Genomic DNA, 21,945 nt, shown 5'->3' on the forward strand with positions numbered 1-21,945 from the left:
TAAAAAAATGCCCTACCCTATTCTAAATTACAAAAGTTCAAAGCTCTTTTACCTTACCAGCCCTGAACAGGGCCCTTTGCGGGGCATGCCCCAAAGAATTCAGCTCTTTTGCCTGTAAAAAAAAACATACAATACCCCCCCCCCAACATTACAACTCACCACCCACATACCCCTAATCTAACCCAAACCCCCCTTAAATAAACCTAACACTAAGCCCCTGAAGATCTTCCTACCTTGTCTTCACCTCGCCGGGTATCACACCAATCCGTCCTGGCTCCAAAATCTTCATCCAAGCCCAAGCGGGGGCTAGACATCCATCATCCGGCGGCTGAAGAGGTCCAGAAGAGGCTCTAAAGTCTTCATCCTATCCGGGAAGAAGAGGCGATCCGGACCGGCAACCATCTTGATCCAAACGGCATTTTCTATCTTCATCCGATGAGGACCGGCTCCATCTTGAAGACCTCCACTGCGGACCCATCTTCTTCTTCCGACGACTTCCCGACGAATGACGGTTCCTTTAAGGGACGTCATCCAAGATGGCGTCCCTCGAATTCCGATTGGCTGATAGGATTCTATCAGCCAATCGGAATTAAGGTAGGAAAATTCTGATTGGCTGATGGAATCAGCCAATCAGATTCAAGTTCAATCCGATTGGCTGATCCAATCAGCCAATCAGATTGAGCTTGCATTCTATTGGCTGATCGGAACAGCTAATAGAATGCGAGCTCAATCTGATTGGCTGATTGAATCAGCCAATTGGATTGAACTTGATTCTGATTGGCTGATTCCATCAGCCAATCAGAATTTTTCTACCTTAATTCCGATTGGCTGATAGAATCCTATCAGCCAATCAGAATTCAAGGGACGCCATCTTGGATGACGTCCCTTAAAGGAACCGTCATTCATCGGGAAGTCGTCGGAAGAAGAAGATGGGTCCGCGGTGGAGGTCTTCAAGATGGAGCCGGTCCTCATCGGATGAAGATAGAAGATGCCGCTTGGATCAAGATGGTTGCCGGTCCGGATCGCCTCTTCTTCCCGGATTGGATGAAGACTTTGGAACCTCTTCTGGACCTCTTCAGCTGCCGGATGATGGATGTCTAGCCCCCACTTGGGCTTGGATGAAGATTTTGGAGCCAGGACGGATCGGTGTGATATCCGGCGAGGTGAAGACAAGGTAGGAAGATCTTCAGGGGCTTAGTGTTAGGTTTATTTAAGGGGGGTTTGGGTTAGATTAGGGGTATGTGGGTGGTGGGTTGTAATGTTGTGGGGGGGTATTGTATGTTTTTTTTTACAGACAAAAGAGCTGAATTCTTTGGGGCATGCCCCGCAAAGGGCCCTGTTCAGGGCTGGTAAGGTAAAAGAGCTTTGAACTTTTATAATTTAGAATAGGGTAGGGCATTTTTTTATTTTGGGAGGCTTTGTTCTTTGTTATTTTATTAGGGGGCTTAGAGTAGGTGTAATTAGTTTAAAATTGTTGTAATTTTTTTCTAATGTTTGTAAATATTTTTTTATTTTTTGTAACTTAGTTCTTTTTTATTTTTTGTACTTTAGTTAGTTTATTTAATTGTATTTATTTGTAGGAATTGTATTTAATTAATTTATTGCTAGTGTAGTGTTAGGTTTAATTGTAGATAATTGTAGGTAGTTTATTTAATTAATTTATTGATAGTGTAGTGTTAGGTTTAATTGTAACTTAGGTTAGGATTTATTTTACAGGTAATTTTGTAATTATTTTAGCTATTTAATAGTTCTTAACTATTTAATAGCTATTGTACCTGGTTAAAATAAATACAAAGTTACCTGTAAAATAAATATAAATCCTAAAATAGCTATAATATAATTATAATTTATGTTGTAGCTATATTAGGGTTTATTTTACAGGTAAGTATTTAGATTTAAATAGGAATAATTTAGTTAATAAGATTTAATTTATTTAGTTAGAATAAAATTATATTTAACTTAGGGGGGTGTTAGGGTTAGGGTTAAAATTAGCTTTAGGGGTTAAAAAATGTATTAGAGTAGCGGTGAGCTCCGATCGGCAGATTAGGGGTTAATACTTGAAGTTAGGTGTCGGCGTTGTTAGGGAGGGCAGATTAGGGGTTAATACTATTTATTATAGGGTTATTGAGGCGGGAGTGAGGTCGGATTAGGGGTTAATAACTTTATTATAGTAGCGGTGCGGTCCGCTCGGCAGATTAGGGGTTAATAAGTGTAGGCAGGTGGAGGCGACGTTGAAGGGGGCAGATTAGGGGTTAATAAATATAATATAGGGGTCGGCGGTGTTAGGGGCAGCAGATTAGGGGTACATAGCTATAATGTAGCTGGCGGCGGCGTGCGGACGGCAGATTAGGGGTTAATAAGTGTAGGTAGCTGGCAGCGACGTTGTGGGGGGCAGATTAGGGGTTAATAAATATAATATAGGGGTCGGCGGTGTTATGGACAGCAGATTAGGGCTACATAGGGATAACGTAGTTGGCGGCAGTGTACGGAGCGGAAGATTAGGGGTTAAAAATTTTTTATAGAGTGGCAGCGATGTGGGGGGCCTCAGTTTAGGGGTACATAGGTAGTTTATGGGTGTTAGTGTACTTTAGAGCACAGTAGTTAAGAGCTTTATAAACTGGCGTTAGCCCAGAAAGCTCTTAACTACTGACTTTTTTCTGCGGCTGGAGTTTTGTCGTTAGAATTCTAACGCTCACTTCAGCCACGACTCTAAATACCGGAGTTAGAAAGATCCCATTGAAAAGATAGGATACGCAATTGACGTAAGGGGATCTGCGGTATGGAAAAGTCGCGGCTGGATAGTGAGCGTTAGACCCTTTCCTGACTGACTCCAAATACCGGCGGTAGCCTAAAACCAGCGTTAGGAGCCTCTAACGCTGGTTTTGACGGCTACCGCCAAACTCGAAATCTAGGCGTGTTTTTTTATTTTTCGTAATTTTATTGTCTTTTGTTTTTTGTAATGTTAGACTATTTTTAATTTTCGTAATTTAGTGTTTGTTTTTTGTAATGTTAGGTTTGTTTTTTTCGTAGTGTTAGGATTTTAGGACGTAATATTGTAATTTAGGTTTTTATTTTTAGTTTATTTAATTTCTTTTAAATAGTAAAGTTAGGTTAATTTATAGTTTAATCTTAGTTTTCTTTTTATTTCACAAGTAAGTTTTTATTTATTTTAAGGTAGTTATAATGTAATTTTAATTTAAAGTTAAGGGTTTTTTAGGTTTTGGGGTTAATAGTTTAATTTAGTGTTTTGTGATGTGGAGGGCCGGCAGTTTAGGGGTTAACAGTTTTAGTTTAGTATTATCGATGTGGGGGGCCGGCGGTTTAGGGGTTACAATATTTATTTTAGTAGTAGCTATGTGGGGGACCGGCGGTTTTGGGTTTAATAGATTTATTATAGTAGTAGCGATGTGGGGGGCCGGCAGTTTAGGAGTTTATAGGTTTATTATAGTAGTAGCCATGTGGGGGCCTGCGGTTTAGGGGTTAATAGGTTTATTATAGTAGTAGGGATGTGGGTAGGCAGTGGTTTAGGGGTTAATAGGTTTATTATAGTATTTGCCATGCTGGGTATGGTGGTTACGGATTAATAGTGTAATTTATTTGTGTTATTGAACTTTGTAACATTTTTGTTATGAGTTTTGTAAAACATTTTTGTTTCGCAACAATCCATAACTAATGGTCTCAGATAGCGGAATGGATTGCTGCAGTATAAGCTATAACGTTAACGTTATAGGCGGACCACACAACCTGTAATACAGGCGCAATGAAAATCCTGCACTCAAAAGCCATTTTTTGAGTGCGGAATGGAGAGTTGCGTAAAGACTAAAATGCTAGCGGTATAGCTGTACCACAGCGACTTGTAATACGGAAGACCTGCATATTCCGCACAATGGCCAATTTTCCAGCGGTATAGCAGTACCACAAAACTTGTAATTTTGCTGTTTGTAGAGACAGTACAGGAGAAATAATTGAGGCCATTTGCTATTTGCATATCTCCTTCCAGCATTCTACAGTTAACGGTTTCATTCTTACTTTCATACCATCCCTCCATGTAAGTCATTGTGGAGGGATGGTATGAAAGTACAGGGACATTATTTTTCTGTATTATAAACAAGGATCTGTATAGAGGAATATCATGTTATGCTTACAAGTAAATGTATGAAGTTGCTATTCAGTGTAGTTCTGTTCCTGCATGAGTGCATTGTTTTCATTCAAAATGTTCACAATATATTTTATAATGACCTTGAAACTTAACATTGAGCCAGAATTCCAATCTAATGCCTCCTTTATTTTAGGCTGTTTTAATTAGACCTTAAAGGAATATGATTCAGAAAGAGCATATGATTTTTTAAACACCAAATTATTTTGATTATCTACTTAGCTTCATTCTGTCGGTATCTTCTGTTAAAAAGCATTCCTAGGCAGGCTCATGAGTAGAAATGCACTATTGAGAGCTGATTTGCTGCACATATATTCCTTTTGTCATTGGCTCACCAAGTGTGTTCTCCTAGCTTTCTGTAGTGCATTGCTGCTCCTTCAACAAAAGATACAAAGATAATTAAGAACATGTGATAATAGAAGTGAATTGTAACTTTTAAATTCTATGCTCTGAATCAAAATTAAACTCTGATGATTCAGATAGGACATGCAATTTTAAACAACTGTCCTATTTACTTTTATCATCAAATTTGCTTTTTTTTCGTGTATTCTTTGTTGAAAGCTAAACCTAAGTAAGCACATATGCTTAATTCTAAGCCCTTAAAGGCCACCTCTTATCTTAATAGATAGTTATTAACAGCTAGACAGCACTAGTTCATGCATGTCATAAATGTAACATTGTGCTGACTCCCATGGAGTTATTTATAAGACAGCACTGATTGGCTAAAATGCAAGTTTGTCAAAAGAACTGAGATAAGGGGGCAGTTTGCAGAGGCTTAGATACAAGGTAATTACAGAGGTAAAAAGTATAAAAAGTATATTAATATAACTGTGTTGGTTATGCAAAACTGGGGAATGGGTAATACAGGGATTATCTTTCTTTTAAAACAACTTTTTACTTTCATATCTTTTGTTGAAACCCATACCGAGGTAGGTTTGAATTATCTGTTTTATTTCTCCCTATTGAGTTATTTAGAAAAAACTGTAACTATCATTAGAAGGGTATCATAAATCTTTAGTTCTACTTTAAATCTGAAGTAAATGATTTTCTTCCCTAAAGCTCTATACTCGTTACCATAAATTGTTGCTTGTTTTAACTTTGGAGAAACAGAGGTAAAGTCATACAAAAAAAAAAAAAGAAAGAAAGAAAAATGGATATATGCACAATAAATTATAAAAACATCCCTATAACTCACCCTTGTGAAAAATCACCGGTGCATATACTGTAGAGGGGAATTCATGCACTGCCCATAAACTAGAAAAATAGTCTCTGCGCTGTGAGATTCATTTACTGTTTAATTTCCTTAGGAAGATAAATATATTGATAAATACATGAATTATCTTGGATCTTAAATTAGCGCATACAGCAGTGTCTGCAACAGCCTAGTTCCCTGATGTTGTTAAATCTTACATTTATTTCTTAGCTTAGATCTCATATATGTTTCAGTTATTTAAAGCTTTTTTATCGAGTGCATCTAAAACAGAATATTTCAACATTTATCACGTTTTTGCGCTTTGAGGAAAGAAAAATCTGTGCTGACTAAACCAATATGTATTTTCATGCTTATAGGAGTTAGCCCTTATACTATAGAGCTATTTGTAGAATAAAAACAAAAAGACTTTGCAATATATATATATATATATATATATATATATATATATATATACAGTACATATATATATATATATATTCATTATTTATTTTGTTCCCTTTTCTTGTAATTTAGTTCTAAAAATGATGGGTTTCAATTTAGTGTCTCTATATCCCATATTGACATTGGTTACACACTCCAATGGCCTATTTATAACTGTCTCTAACTGGGCTCAGCAGAGAAACCTAGGTTGCAACATGGTGGCTTCCATTGTTTTATGGACATTAAATCTTTGGCTCTATTTTTTCATTATTTAAACAACTAATATAACTTGTAATATGTGGATATTATCCCAAGGCTACTCTTTCTTTTAAAAATATCATTCATCATGTAACCTTTCTTAATGCTAAACAGATTGTATAATGTTTAAAGAGACATGAAACCCCACATTTTTCTTTCATAATTCAGATATAGCATGACATTTTAAAATAAAACTTTCCAATGTATTTCTATTATCACATTTGCTTCATTCTCTTGGTATCATTTGTTGAAGGAGCATCAATACACTACTGGGCGCTAGGTGAACACATCTGGTGAGCCAATCACAAGAGGCCTATATGTGCTGCCAGTGCCACCAATTAGCAGCTAGCTCCCAGTAGTGCACTACTGATCCTGAGCCTACCTAGGTATTCTTTTCAGCAAAGGCTACTAAATGAACAAAGCAAATTAAATAATAAAAGTAAATTGGAAAGTTGTTTAAAATTACATATTATGTTTTTGACTTTACTGGGCCTTTAATTGCCAAGTTTTCTTTATATGCAATATGCTTTTTTATAATGTTTATTGATAAAAGTGTGAAAGTTTTCTTCAACGTCTTTATAGATGAATGTTTAACAAAATAAATGATTTTCATTGAGCTGTTGCACTTTGTTTTTTTCTGCAGGTTCTAGAGCTATGGCTTTCTGGTTTCTTTTGGTTACAGTGGCCCTTGTGTGCATGGACGCCTCCCATTCTACTAAAGAGGGTGAGTTTTGGTATAACAATATATTTATAGCCTGTTGTATTAGTATTGGTGGAAAATCTTTATGCAGATTTATATCATGGAAGCCATAGACAAATAATATTCTTGTGGTTCCTTCTTACTGAAAATTCCTTTTTTTTTTTTAAACTAATGCATTTGTATTTATTTATTTTTGGGAAAAAAAATCCTGCAAACATTTTTTTGATATATTTGAGAATATAGGGAAGCAAAGGTGTCCATAATAGAACGAGCAAAATGAGGCAAATATCGTACCTTCCGCTTGTTCACATATCTGAAGTATGGGAGATAGATGGTAAATCATCCCTTAAATGGACAGTCTACTCCATAATGTTTATTGTTTAAAAAGATAGATAATTCTTTTATTATCCATTCCCCAGTTTTGCATAACCAACACTGTAATATTAATACACTTTTTACCTCTGTAATTACCTTGTATCTAAGCATCTCCTGACAGCCTCCTGATCACATTTGCATTTTAGCCAAGCAGTGCTGACTCATAAATAACTCCACAGGATTGAGCACGTCATCTATATGACACACATGAACTAGCGGGGTCTAGCTGTGGAAAAACTCTCGAAATGCATTGAGAAAAGAGGTGGCCTTCAAGGGCTTAGAAATGATACAAGTTAATTGCAAAATTGTTTAAAATTGCATGCCCTATCTAAATCACTAGTTTAGTTTTGGGGGGAAAAATTGACTGAAAATAGCTAATAGAATTCAAGAAATTATTTTTTTTTTTTAATTAACTGATAATACAACTAATTATTAGCTATGATACTGCAAAGTCATTGGGACATCTAATGACAACTTGTACTGATACTATACAGTACAGTACACAGAAAAATCAGTATGTGACAGTCCATATATAAATGATGTAATCATTTCTAAGTATATACTAATACAGTGAGGGAAAACATTATTTGATCCCCTGCTGATTTTGTACGTTTGCCCACTGACAAATAAATAATCATTCTATAATTTTAATGGTAGGTTTATTTAAACAGTGAGAGACACAATAACAACAAAAAAATCCAGAAAACGCATTTAAAAAAAAGTTATAAATTGATTTGCATTTTAATGAGTGAAATAAGTTTTTGATCAGTCAGCAAGATTTCTGGCTGCCATGTGTCGGGTGCTTTTGCATTGCAGTCTATGGGAACTGTGTGTTCCATGTAAATATATATGTATATGCTTATATAATATATATTTATGTCTTACTATGTTTGTATATATACAAATAAACACGTAAATATATATGTATATAATCAAATACATATATATTTAAAATTGCTGCCTATCGCTGCGCTACTTACCTCCTTCGCCGTGCTAGGTTCTCATGCCGTGTCTCACGGCATAAGAACAAGGCTCCCATTGAAGCCTATAGAAGTGCGCTCAACTTGTAATACCAGCGCATATTAGTGTGCGCTTGTATTAATCAGTGGAGCGCTAATATCTCTTTCTCAAAAGCGATATTTAGCGTTCCACTTGTAATCTGGCTTTAAAATGTTTGATTGGTTTCCAATCCCTTGCAGTCACTGAGCGTTCCAGTGGATGAGTTGGGCAGGCATTTTTTAAAAAAAAATTTTTTTACTTAAAGGGACATGACACTGCTGGCTACAACTACAGTAACATGGTTACTATTCGTCATGCTATTGTTTTTTTTTTCTGTACTTCTGTCTCCTCAAAGTTGTTATTTTAAGCAAGTACAGAATTTTTATAATGGGCAACACCATTTTAGAGCACACATATTGTCACCCCCTGTGACAGAAGCCGTGAGCTTTCACAGATCAGTGATTGCACTTTGGCTTACCTTGCACAATGGAAAGCTGAAGCTTTTTTAATACATTTTAAAAGTTACACAGCAATTATAGAAAAAAATTCCTCAGGAATAATATAGAGAAATACAGCCACTGCAAAAGCATATAGCTCCCTCTCTGCATTGTGCGCGCTATAGTGAAGTGCACTATATGGCTTGTCAAGAAGACAACAGTATCACTATTCTGTGACTGTGCACCACTTCACCAGGTGCAAGAATACTTAAAATCCAAGATGGCAGCACCCAGTGTGAAGATGAAGAACTGTAACTAAATGGCACTTGTATAAGGTAAAACAATACAAATAAAAATGAGAGAATGGGTTTTAAGAGAGCTGCAAGCACAGGAGAAAAAAAAACTAAATAGGATAATGAATAGTAACCATACTACTGTTATTGTACCCAGCAGTTTAATGTCTATTTAATTTATAGTAATGCCACAAATCTACACTGCGTCTATACACTAGACATGTGAATGTTATATAGCTGGCCTCTGGGAATAATATTCAAGCTAGGATAATTAATATTAATATTTTTTAGATGTTTAGCTGAAAAATATTTTGGAATACAGAAAATTAGCCAAGAAACCAGTATTAAAATGGCTTTATTTTGTGTTCGTAATTAGTGTCGAAACAATTCATTTTTTACACTTATAGTCTTGTGTGTGTATGTTATGCTATAATACTTTGTTGCATAAATTAGGTAATAAAATATGTTTCACAACGAAGAGGATGTGACTGTGTATCCCTCTTCACCCTATGAAATCATTTAGCTAACTCTAATTGGTCTGTCATGCTTCCATCTGAATGTCACGGGTTTGGCTGGCTGAAGTTTTACATCTCACTGAAAAGTGTGATATTTTGAGAGTGGTTATTGATGCCATTAAACTTTAAAACGATTACAATTAAACTTAGATTTTCAAAGCAATGGGAAAATTACACTAATTCAACATGTAATTTAAATCTATCTAATTATGTGTTTAGGGCTATTTCATCACACACTGGAAGTTGAATAAGCTACAATTAGATTGCCATGTCAACAAGACAAGAAAGTGCAATTGCCAAACACCATCTAAATGAATATTTAACATAAAGGGCTAGATTACAAGTGGAGTGCTATTTTAACATGCGCCAGTAAAGTTTCAAATTTGCCTGTTTACGGGAACATGTTAAATAACCAGCCATTACAAGTGGCTGGTTAATGTTACCGCAAATTTGCGGTAACACTTAGTGCAATTAAAAGAGGTCAGACCTCTGGTTAATTAAAAAAATGTTCCCAATTGCCCCCCCCCCCCCCAAATAATGTGTACAGTTCTTTTATTAAAATAAAACATATGACCATCTTTTTTTTAAAAAAAAAAAAAAAAAAACTGCACAAAGCAGTTATAAGAGGTTAAAAAGTGAGCGGATGTGGGGAATTAGAAAAAAAAAATCTGACACTTAAAAGTGCCTTTACATAGCAGTCCATGGGGACTGTGTTTAAAACTGTAACTATATATGTAAATATTTATGTACATATATATGTGTATTAATATGTGTATATATGTTACAGTTAAAGTGCAGAAATCAGTTAATGTGCACATTACCTAGTTAATCTGCAGATTAACTAGGGTGATCAGTTATAGTGCAGAAAAATTGTTTCATTTCTCACATTACCTCCTAGGCACTAGTTAAAGTGCAAAAAAAAAAAAGCAATTAAGCTTTTTAGAAAAGTTTGTTTCGCGGTTTGTTTCTCTCATGTAAACTGTTTATTGAAAAAGAAGCCGAAGAATGTAATAAATAAAGAACAGAATGTTCCGATTTCGGCCGAGGGCAGATACGCTCCAGAGTGCTCTGTTCTAATCAGAGCCTCGGGCGCCGCAACTGCCTCTGGGAACCTTACCATGGGTCACAGCCCGCACGTCTTGAAATTCTCTGTCTGGAAAATTATCTATCTATCTATCTATCTATCTATCTATCTATCAAATCTATATTAAATAGATAGACTCGATAGATAGATAATTTCCCAGACAGAGAATTTCAAGACGTGCGGTCTGGGACCCATGGTAAGGTTCCCAGAGGCAGTTGCGGCGCCAGAGGTTCTGATTAGAACAGAGCACTCTGGAGCGTATCTGCCCTCGGCCGAAATCGGAACATTCTGTTAACAATTCCCCATGTAGCTTCAAGTTAGTCCAGAAATGTCCCATACATTTATATCAACGCTGCCAAGCACATTTCCTTATATTGTTTAGTGGTACTAAGATCCCCTCTTTAAGTGTGCCTCTATTTACCATACTTTATACCCAGAGAAAATGTGTCAGCCGTACCACCTCAGAATTATTGTACTCTGTGAGCACGTCACTTGCAGTATCCTTTCCAGTTTTTTTTTGTGTATCGTAGCAGCCAAGGAAGCGGATAACAGTAGCCGGTCTCCTGCGCTCAGCTGCCTTAAGCTCAGTATTATGTTTGTGTTTCCTGCTATCTCACTTCTTAGCATAGACTGTCAGGCAGAATGCGGTATAGCCGCAGGCCAATAACGACCAAGAAAATGTTCCAGCTCAGGTGAGAATGATTTCACCTCAGGTTGATCAACAGAAAAACAGCAAGATTCTGCAGGCTATGCAGGTGTATCAAACCTCCACCCCTCTCAAAAATATGCACTTTAATGACACTGAAGCCGTTAATGTGCACATTACCTAGTTAAAGTGCGGATTCCGCACTTTAACTGAGCAAATCAGTTAATCTGCAGATTACCTAGGTAATGTGCACATTAACTGATTCCGCACTTTAGCGGTAACATATACACATATAAACACATAAATATATATGTAAAACAAACTCAGCTTGCAGATACATGCAAGCTGCTAGCATCCATACCAAAACCCCAAACAATAGCAAAACAGTGAAAGTTGCAGCAGTGCAGCACCGTTACTTTAAAAGGATTTATTGAGCCAAATCAAACATACAACGTTTCAGATCTCAGTCCTTAGTCATGTATAAGGATACAACAGTACAAATCCACATTATATACCTAAAAAAATACACCCCTAATGACATCAGGTGAACACACACCTGTACATAGCTCCCCCTAGTGTTAAAGACTCAATATTCTTTGTTATTTAATCTAGCCAGTTTGGACATTATTCCCACAATATATACATCTTGCTCCTTTGTATACTTATAATCACAGTACATAATTCACATATATTTTAATTTTATTCAAGTCAAATATATATTTGAAAAATGGCGCAGAAAGGTAACATATTCATGTTAATGCTATTTCTATTCCATTTAAGCTTAGTCAATTAAAAACCGTCCAGTCCATTTCCCTGTTCATACCACCTGGCATCATAGTTCCTAATTCATCGATATCCACCTCTCCTAGGCTTTTGCACCTGTTCTATTATTTGAAACCTTATTTATTTGGCTAAGGCTATGGCCTGCTGTTATAAAATTGTCCGCCACTGGTGCATCTAACTGCTCAGTTCTGATACTGCTATTATGCTGGTTCACCCTTTCACGCACCTTATATATATTCATATACATATATATTTTAAATTTGCTGCACAACTTACCCCCTGCGCTGCGCTAGGTACTTTGCCGTGTCTCACAGCATGAGAATGAGGCTCCCATTGTAGCCTTTGGAAGCGCAAGGCTTCCAGGCAATTGCGCTTAAGTTGTAATACCAGTGCACATTTTGTGTGCGCTGGTATTACTGAGTGGAGTGCAAATATCGGCATCAGAACGAGGCTTCCATAGGAGCCTATAGAAGTGCATTTTCTTTAGCTCAATGCTTCTCAGCAATGCAAACGCGAACTCACGTTCACATTGCTGAAAACTTGTAATAGCAGCGCACATTAGCGTGCACTGGTATTACACAGTGGAGCGCAAATATCGGTTTCAGAAAAGGGATATTTAGTGCTCCACTTGTAACCTCGCCCTTTATGTTTAAACGTTTATTGGGGGGGGTTCTATAGAATAATATAATAGCCACAAAGATCTATAATTGTTATTGCATTTATTTTGTCAATAATATTTAGAAGGTAATTAGTAGGTTTTATCCCTTTTATTACGTTTATACCAATGCCAGTTACCTTATTGTGGTTGCTTCATCTTTTTATGAGTGCATTACACAGATCAACTAGGGTCTCTGAGGAAGCCCATGTGTGCGAAACACGTCAGTGCAGGCAATGTACCTTGTTAAGTTTGTCTGGCTGTACGTGAGATTTCTCAATAAATGGATTGAGATCATAGTTTCACAGCTACAGCAGTTTTTTTACTTTCTTAAACAAGTTCTCAGCATACAGCAACATTATAAATACATCAGTTCATGTCAGAAATGTTAGTTTATCCAATGAATTATATTTCATCTCTAAGCAATGCAGGAAAATTGTTGCTTTAGCTTCTCTTTGCAGCTGCAAATCATAAAACACATTTTTTCTTTCTCAATCAATTCAAGTCAGAAGAAGCTGTATACGATACATACAAAGGTGTTTATATTCCACAAAATATATTTAAAAAAAAAAAACATTTTAAATATATTGTAGGAATCAGTGATATGAGCAGAGATCCAGTTATTCTCAACGATAACCAAACCAACAATATAAAGTGTCCATATCAACTTCTCTATTTTTAAAATAATACTTTCTACAAAATGGTTTAGGGGGAGGGGTTATAATGTGATACAAAAAAAATAATTTTACACTTTGAATCATGAGCGTTTAAAGGGACATGAAACCCACATATTTTTCTTTCATGATTTAGAAAGAGCATGTAATTTTAAACAACTTTCTAATTTACTTCTATTATCTAACTTGCTTCATTCTCTTGTTATTCTTTGCTGAAAAGCATATCTAGATAGGCTCAGTAGCTGCTGATTGGTTGCTGCCGATAGATGCCTCATGTGATTGGCTCACCCATATGCATTGCTATTACTTCAACAAAGAATAGCTAAAGAAGGAAGCAAATTAAATAATAGAAGTAAATTGGAATGTTGTTTAAAATTGTATTCTCTATCTGAATCATGAAAGAAAATGTTTGGGTTTAGTGTCCCTTTAATGTTGTGTTCTATGTCCCTTTAAGTGTGATGGAGACACTGCAGCCTCGTTGGAGGGAGTTAAATTAGAACAATATTAAAAAAAATAATCTTTACAGTAGGAGCAGGCAAAGTAAATAATGACTGTATATTGTTATTTTATTTCCCTTGAAGAGACATAAAAGTGCAAAAAGAAAATGCTGTAACATGTAAGAGCATTTTATTATTGCTTTGTTACTATATAACTATGTGTTTAACCCCTGCAAAACTAGCTGGCAACTAGCTGAACACATCTGATGAGCCAATGACAAAAGACAAATGCGTGTAACCGCCAATCATGAGCTAGCTCTCATTAGTGTAGGACATATACATATTATTTTTCAACAAAGGATACCATGCAAAGAAAGTAAAATAGAAGGATTTTTTAAGTGTTATAAAATGACAGTCTCTATTTGACTCTAGCAAGTTTCATTTTGACTTTTCTGTCCCTTTAATTCAGCATTTGTCAGGGAATTTTTAGGTGTCTTAAAATGACAGTCTCTATCTGACTCCAACAAGTTTCATTTTGACTGTTCTGTCCCTTTAATTCAGCATTTTTCAGGGAGATTAAAGGGACAGTCTACTCCAGAATTTTTCTTGTTTAAAAAGATAGATAATCCCTTTATTACCCATTACCCAGGATTGCATAACCAACACTGTTGTATTAATACACTTTTTACCTCTATGATTACCTTGTTTCTAAGCCTTAGCAGGCTGCCCCCTTATCTCAATTCTTTTGACGGACTTGCATTTTAGCCAATCTGTGCTGACTCTTAAATAGCTCCACGGGAGTGGGCACAATGTTATCTATATGACACCCGTGAACTAGCACTGTCTAGCTGTCAAAAGCTGTCAAAATGCCCTGAGATAAGGCAGATAAACGGCTTAGAAATTAGCAAATGATCCTACCTATGTTTAGCTTTCCACAAAGAATACCAAAAGAACAAAGCAAATTTAATTATAAAAGTAAATTGGAAAGTTGTTTAAAATTGCATGCCCTATCTGAATCATGAGAGTTTAATGTTGACTAGACTGTCCCTTTAAATGTTGGGTCTAATGTCTGTTTAAACCCTACACTTATGATATGGAAGGAAGCATGCATTTGAGTATGGAAAATAAGCAGAGCGGAAACATGTTCTTTCTACTGTCAAAACCTGTGTTTCTGTATTTCTGTAATCTTTGTCATAGAATGTAAAATGCATTGATAAATGGTATCATGATTATATTTAAAGATAGATTACATTGAACCACTTGAGTGAAGGATGACTCATAGTAATAATGATCACCTTTTAGCAACCACCAGCCTCGTTTTGTTGTGTTGATTTTAAGCCTCAGATATCCATGTTTTTTCTAATGGAAAAAAAAAATGTTCTGGAATCAAATAAATGAGAAAACTAGATGAGTTAAACAAGATAATACTTTGTTAAAGTGAATGTAATCTTTAATGAATTAAAGCCCAGGATCAAAAAATCATAAAAACTGTGGCACTTTAATTAAATAAAGTTTACAAAAATTCTTATATAAAAAAAATAACAATTGCGTTATAGTAAACATAACGCCGGTCCTCCCCCTGCCGATTGATGACGAATTCGGCTTCCTCCAATCGTTGTGTGCCCCCATTGACGTCCAGCTTGTGGGGCACACAACAATTGGATGAAGCCGGATTCATCATCGAGCTGCGGGCGGAGGATCGGCGTTATGTTTACCATAACGCAAAAGGTATCTTAAAAAAATAAGCGTCTTTGTAAACTTTAATGAATTAAAGTGCTCCTGTTTTTAAGATTATATACTGTATATATATGTATATATATATATATATATATATATATATATATATATATATATATATATATATATATATATACAGGGAGTGCAGAATTATTAAGCAAGTTGTATTTTTGAGGATTAATTTTATTATTGAACAACAACCATGTTCTCAATGAACCCAAAAAACTCATTAATATCAAAGCTGAATAGTTTTGGAAGTAGTTTTTAGTTTGTTTTTAGTTATAGCTATTTTAGGGGGATATCTGTGTGTGCAGGTGACTATTACTGTGCATAATTATTAGGCAACTTAACAAAAAACAAATATATACCCATTTCAATTATTTATTTTTACCAGTGAAACCAATATAACATCTCAACATTCACAAATATACATTTCTGACATTCAAAAATAAAACAAAAACAAATCAGTGACCAATATAACCACCTTTCTTTGCAAGGACACTCAAACGCCTGCCATCCATGGATTCTGTCAGTGTTTTGATCTGTTCACCATCAACATTGCGTGCAGCAGCAACCACAGCCTCCCAGACACTGTTCAGAGAGGTGTACTGTTTTCCCTCCTTGTAAATCTCACATTTGATGATGGACCACAGGTTCTCAATGGGGTTCAGATCAGGTGAACAAGGAGGCCATGTCATTAGATTTTCTTCTTGTATACCCTTTCTTGCCAGCCACGCTGTGGAGTACTTGGACGCGTGTGATGGAGCATTGTCCTGCATGAAAATCATGTTTTTCTTGAAGGATGCAGACTTCTTCCTGTACCACTGCTTGAAGAAGGTGTCTTCCAGAAACTGGCAGTAGGACTGGGAGTTGAGCTTGACTCCATCCTCAACCCGAAAAGGCCCCACAAGCTCATCTTTGATGATACCAGCCCAAACCAGTACTCCACCTCCACCTTGCTGGCGTCTGAGTCGGACTGGAGCTCTCTGCCCTTTACCAATCCAGCCACGGGCCCATCCATCTGGCCCATCAAGACTCACTCTCATTTCATCAGTCCATAAAACCTTAGAAAAATCAGTCTTGAGATATTTCTTGGCCCAGTCTTGACGTTTCAGCTTGTGTGTCTTGTTCAGTGGTGGTCGTCTTTCAGCCTTTCTTACCTTGGCCATGTCTCTGAGTATTGCACACCTTGTGCTTTTGGGCACTCCAGTGATGTTGCAGCTCTGAAATATGGCCAAACTGGTGGCAAGTGGCATCTTGGCAGCTGCACGCTTGACTTTTCTCAGTTCATGGGCAGTTATTTTGCGCCTTGGTTTTTCCACACGCTTCTTGCGACCCTGTTGACTATTTTGAATGAAACGCTTGATTGTTTGATGATCACGCTTCAGAAGCTTTGCAATTTTAAGAGTGCTGCATCCCTCTGCAAGATATCTCACTATTTTTGACTTTTCTGAGCCTGTCAAGTCCTTCTTTTGACCCATTTTGCCAAAGGAAAGGAAGTTGCCTAATAATTATGCACACCTGATATAGGGTGTTGATGTCATTAGACCACACCCCTTCTCATTACAGAGATGCACATCACCTAATATGCTTAATTGGTAGTAGGCTTTCGAGCCTATACAGCTTGGAGTAAGACAACATGCATAAAGAGGATGATGTGGTCAAAATACTCATTTGGCTTTTAATTCTGCACTCCCTGTATATATAAAAGATGTTGTTGGTGAAATTATTATATACTAGTTTTTTCGTTCTTTTTTGTTTTTAATATTTTTTGCTACTGAGAGTTTGAACAGGAGTTGGAGCAGGCATACTTTGTCAAAATGGGTTAAGGTACCTCTCTTTTTTTGCATATAATATGGCAGGACTTTATTACTTTATTGCTGCAAACTTGTGGGGGGTTGTCGGTTTAGGGGTTAAAACTTTAATTATTAGTTCCGATGTGGGTTTGATGGCGGATATAGGGGTTTTTACATTTTTTTCTTAGGCGCCGGCAGTTTCTAAAGTGCCGTAAGTCACTGGCGACTCCAAAAATTTGTATTTACGGTCATTTCTGGACATCGCTAGTTTATCCAACTTACGATACTTTATGGACTGCCGGCAGGGTTTATTGGATACCCCGATGTGCGAGGTGAAATTACGGGCGGCGCAGGTTTCAGTGCTTGTTTCAGTGAAAATTACGGGTTTCAGTGCTTGTTTTCAGTGAAATTACGGGCAGCACAGGTTTCCGTATATGTAATCTCGCCCATGATGTTTGTGGGTACCTTGCAGAAAACAAGTTGATTTTTAGGTGCAAATGCAACAAGTTCCAAACAACTTAAAAAAACAAAACTATAATGCAATATAAGGAATACAGTCACTCCATTTATTTATAACTAATGTTTAATATTCCAGTCATACCTTATTAAATGTGAATATAATTTTTTTTATCACATCTTTTCTGAATGCAACCTAGAAACAAACACAGGGAACAGTTTTTTAAAAGGGAAAATATAATATTGCTGTCTTCTAATTACTGGCAAAAGACCAGGTGCTATAAAGGATTAACAGCTAGATTTAACAACTTCCATGAAACCTAATATATGAGCAGTGTTGTTAGAGGCAGATCTTTTCTGTGTGAATCTCTCACAGGAGGGAGGTACTGTAGATATTGCAACTGAACAAATCTCAGCTGATTTTTAATGGCCATACTAATCAGGTTGTTTGAATTGATATTTTGATAATCAAGTCTAATTAATTAACGAGCCTCACAAGTAAAGGTGAAATGTGTTTGGTGTAAATGCTATTTCTCTTTCTGCTAAATTAAAGGGATTTTAATTCCAGGAGATAGATAGATAGATAGATAGATAGATAGATAGATAGATAGATAGGAGCTACAAGTAAATACCATTATTTAATAGATCACTTCTAGTCCAGTTTATAAAATCTATAGACATACATTTTTAAGTTTTAAAGGGATATGAAACCCACATTTTTTCTTTCATGATACAAATAGAGCATTCAATTCTAAACAACTTTCTAAATTACTTCTATTATCAATTGTTTTTTCATTCTCTTGGTATCTTTCATTGAAAAGCTGGGAAGTAAGCTTAAGAGCCCACCCATTTTTGGAACACTATTACGCTGCAGTTTTATAAGAATGTTATACATTTCAAGATCACTAGATGGCAGCACTATTTCCTACCATGTAGTGTTCTGGATACCTAACTAGGTATCTCTTCAACAAAGAAGATCATGGGAACTAAGCAAATTTGATAATATAAGTCAATTGGAAACTTTCTTAAGCTGTAGTGCTTAAAGGGACATGAAACCCACATTTTTTCTTTCATTTTTTAGAAAGAGCATGTAATTTTAAACAACTTTTTTATTATCTAATTTGCTTCATTCTCTTGATATCCTTTGTTGATATCTTTTTTTAAATCCGCTAAGCTGCTGATTGGTGGCTGCACATAGATGCCTTGTCTAATTGGTTCACCCATGTGCATTGCTATTTCTTAAAGAAAGGATATCTAAAGAATAAAGCAAATTAGACAATATAAGTAAATTGGAGTGTTTTTCAAAATTGTATTTTTTTATCTGCATCATGAAAGAAAAAATTTGGGTTTCATGTCCCTTTAAGCCAATCTATGCTATTTATTCACAATCTAGTGGCTACATATTGCCTAGGAAGGTAATGGATAGAGTCTGAGCAATGTTTTAGATGATACTGTGTTTTTTGTTGTTGTTGAACTTTTCCTGGATTGATCCTGGAAAAAAAATAACTTTACATATAAACTATGAAAGTGTAAACCATGTAGAAACTATTGATTTGTAAATAAGCTCTAAATAGAATAAAAATTACTCTTTTACTTAACCGCTTAAGGACCAGCGCCGTACCGCTTGAGTTGTTATCCGCACTATTATTAGTAAGGAAACCCTTAATGACTGGCGACGTATATTGTAAATTGCGTTGTTAAAGGGACATGAAACCCAAAATTTCTTTCATGATTCAGATAGAGAATGCAATTTTAAACAACATTCTAATTTACTTATATTATCTAATTTGCTTCATTCTTTAGATATCCTTTGTTGAATAAATCGCAATGCACATGACTGAGCCAATCACACAAGGCATCTGTGTGCAGCCACCAATCAGCAGCTACTAAGCCTATCTAGATACGCTTTTCAACAAAGAATATTAAGAGAATGCAGCAAATTAGACAATAGAAGTAAATTGGAAAGTTGTTTAAAATTGCATGCTCTTTCTAAAGCATGAGAGAAACAATTTGGGTTTCATGTTCCTTTAACGACAGATGGATAGTCCTGGTGTACCTGATGTGGGCACATTTCTTCTGTAAAATAAATAACAGGAGCACAACACTAAGCTTAAGTTTATTTTGGCCCTGGTAATTGGCAGAAAGCCCACATAAATTCAGCACTGCATCTCTCCAAAATATGTAAACGGGGGCATTTTCCTATGTTCACACTGTGTAAACCTATGTCTGGATAAGGAACAAAGAGGCCAGTGCCACTTTATTTGTTTAAAGGCATAATAAAGAATTACATTTTTATTTGTGTGATTCTGCACTTCATTGCAGTGAAGGCAAAGTTTTGCTCTAATTTTATTATTGCCCTATTGGTTTCTTATAACTATGGGGTCAACTCAAATCTATTGGACAATTTGTTTCTGGTGGGTTTTCGTTAGAAAAAAAGCGGTTTTCAACTTGCTGGGAAAAAAAGCCCTATTTTTTCATGAAATTTAAACACTCTATGCAATTACAATACGTTTTGTTAAAGGGTTATAAATCTTATTATAGTATTAAAAACAACAATATGTAGACTTCTAAATCCACTTATGTAAAAATTAAACTTGTACATATATATAATTATTATATTTATTTCTCCAAAAATCCACTCCAATGACCGCCCAGAAAAATAGGCTGAACTTCCCCCCAAGTTTATAATAGTACATCCTCCAATCATGCAGCAGTAGGCATAATATAATTATAATATTAATGATGTGACCTCATTTAAAAAATTTCATGCGCATACATTTTTATGGTATATTGCATGCGCCCTAGATCTAAAATGGTAGGTCCACCATCTTTGTATGTCACAAGTCATGCATGCGCAGAATATTCAGCAACTTCATAATCTCTCTGCTGATGATGCGCCTAAATACAAACTTGAGACCTGGGTCACGATCAGCAGAAACTGCGTATACGGGCCACCATGATTGTTCTACCAAGGAAGAACATGGTTATACACCTCGCATACTGAGCCTTACAATGGTTTTTGCAGAGAAAATACAGGTAGAAGAGAAAAATGTTGTACAGATGTTAATGGCATATTGTAAATATATTATACAATTCTTTGGGTTTCCTATCCCTTTACATTTAAAGGGCCACTGTAAGTAAATATTTTCTATGCCTGTTACTAACTAACTACCCCAAATACGCTTTTTATCAATAGCATTTCATTAACATATCTCTACCGTATATCAGAAATCTTGTCTGCAAATTTAATTGTTTTCCAAACCCACTCCGTGGGTATCCTTTGTTCTGTACCAATCCGTTTACAATACCTAGGTTTCAAAATGGCGCTTTAAACACAAAGTTATTTGTTTAAGTATTTTGAACATGCAGTGCTGAAAATAGTGGGCAGGATAACGTGACATCATTGGCGAATTAAAGGTATAACCTTTAGAACGTTATGAAACTTCGTTTTGGAGAAAATATAGGTCAGTAGGTTTTAATTAATGTTTATTAACTTTAATATGTTAGTTGTTTAGCTTAAAAATTATAACAGAAAGTAATCCTTTAAAGGGACACTTAACCCAAATTTTTTTCTTTAGTGATTCAGATAGAGCATGCAATTTTAAGCAACTTTCTAATTTACTCCTATTATCAATTTTTCTTTGTTCTCTTGCTATCTTTATTTAAAAAGCAGGAATTTGATGCATAGGAGCTGGCCCATTTTTGGTTGAGAACCTGGATTAGGCTTGCTTATTGGTGGGTAAATGTAAGCCTCCAATAAACAAGCGCTATCCATGGTGCTGAACCTAAAATGGGCTGGCTGCTAAGATTTACATTCCTGCTTTTAAAATAAAGATAGCAAGAGAACGAAGAAAATTTGATAATAGGAGTAAATTAGAAAGTTGCTTAAAATTTCATGCTCTATCTGAATCATGAAATAAAAAAATGTGTTCAGTGTCCCTTTAACAAATTCAACACCTAAAGGGACATCCCAAACTGACTTTTATGAAATATTTGCAAGTATTCCAAAAAAATGTTGGACTAATTCTATTATGTTGCACTAATGCAAGACACTGTGCAATGACTACAGACAACATTTTTGAGTTGTATTTATACATGATCTAGATTACTGGTTTTAAGACCTGTCACCAGGCCTCCCTAACAGGCCACATTTTGAGGATATCTGAACTAGAGCACAGGTGAAATAATCAGCTGATTAGTAAACAGGGTAATTTTCCCGCTCTCATCCAAGGTAATCCTGAAAACCTGGCCTGTTGGGGAAGCCTGAGGACAGGTTTGGAAACCAGTCATCTAGATTCATTAAAGTTCTGT

The 21,945-nt window shown here is 35.9% G+C and overlaps 1 protein-coding gene across 3 annotated transcripts in view; it reads left to right on the forward strand.

The window, feature by feature from the left end:
- Positions 1–21,945, forward strand: part of GHR (growth hormone receptor) — a 691,384-nt gene that overhangs the window by 350,179 nt on the left and 319,260 nt on the right. For 2 of the 3 annotated variants that reach the window (XM_053701248.1, XM_053701249.1), the window contains one exon: positions 6,691–6,771. The exons of the other annotated variant lie outside the window; for it this stretch is intronic. In XM_053701248.1, the coding sequence (XP_053557223.1) occupies positions 6,691–6,771 (81 nt within the window). The remainder of the gene's footprint in view (positions 1–6,690; positions 6,772–21,945) is intronic. 3 annotated transcript variants of the gene reach the window in all.

Source organism: Bombina bombina, chromosome 2 (genome assembly GCF_027579735.1).
Source record: "Bombina bombina isolate aBomBom1 chromosome 2, aBomBom1.pri, whole genome shotgun sequence".
NCBI lineage: Eukaryota > Metazoa > Chordata > Amphibia > Anura > Bombinatoridae > Bombina > Bombina bombina.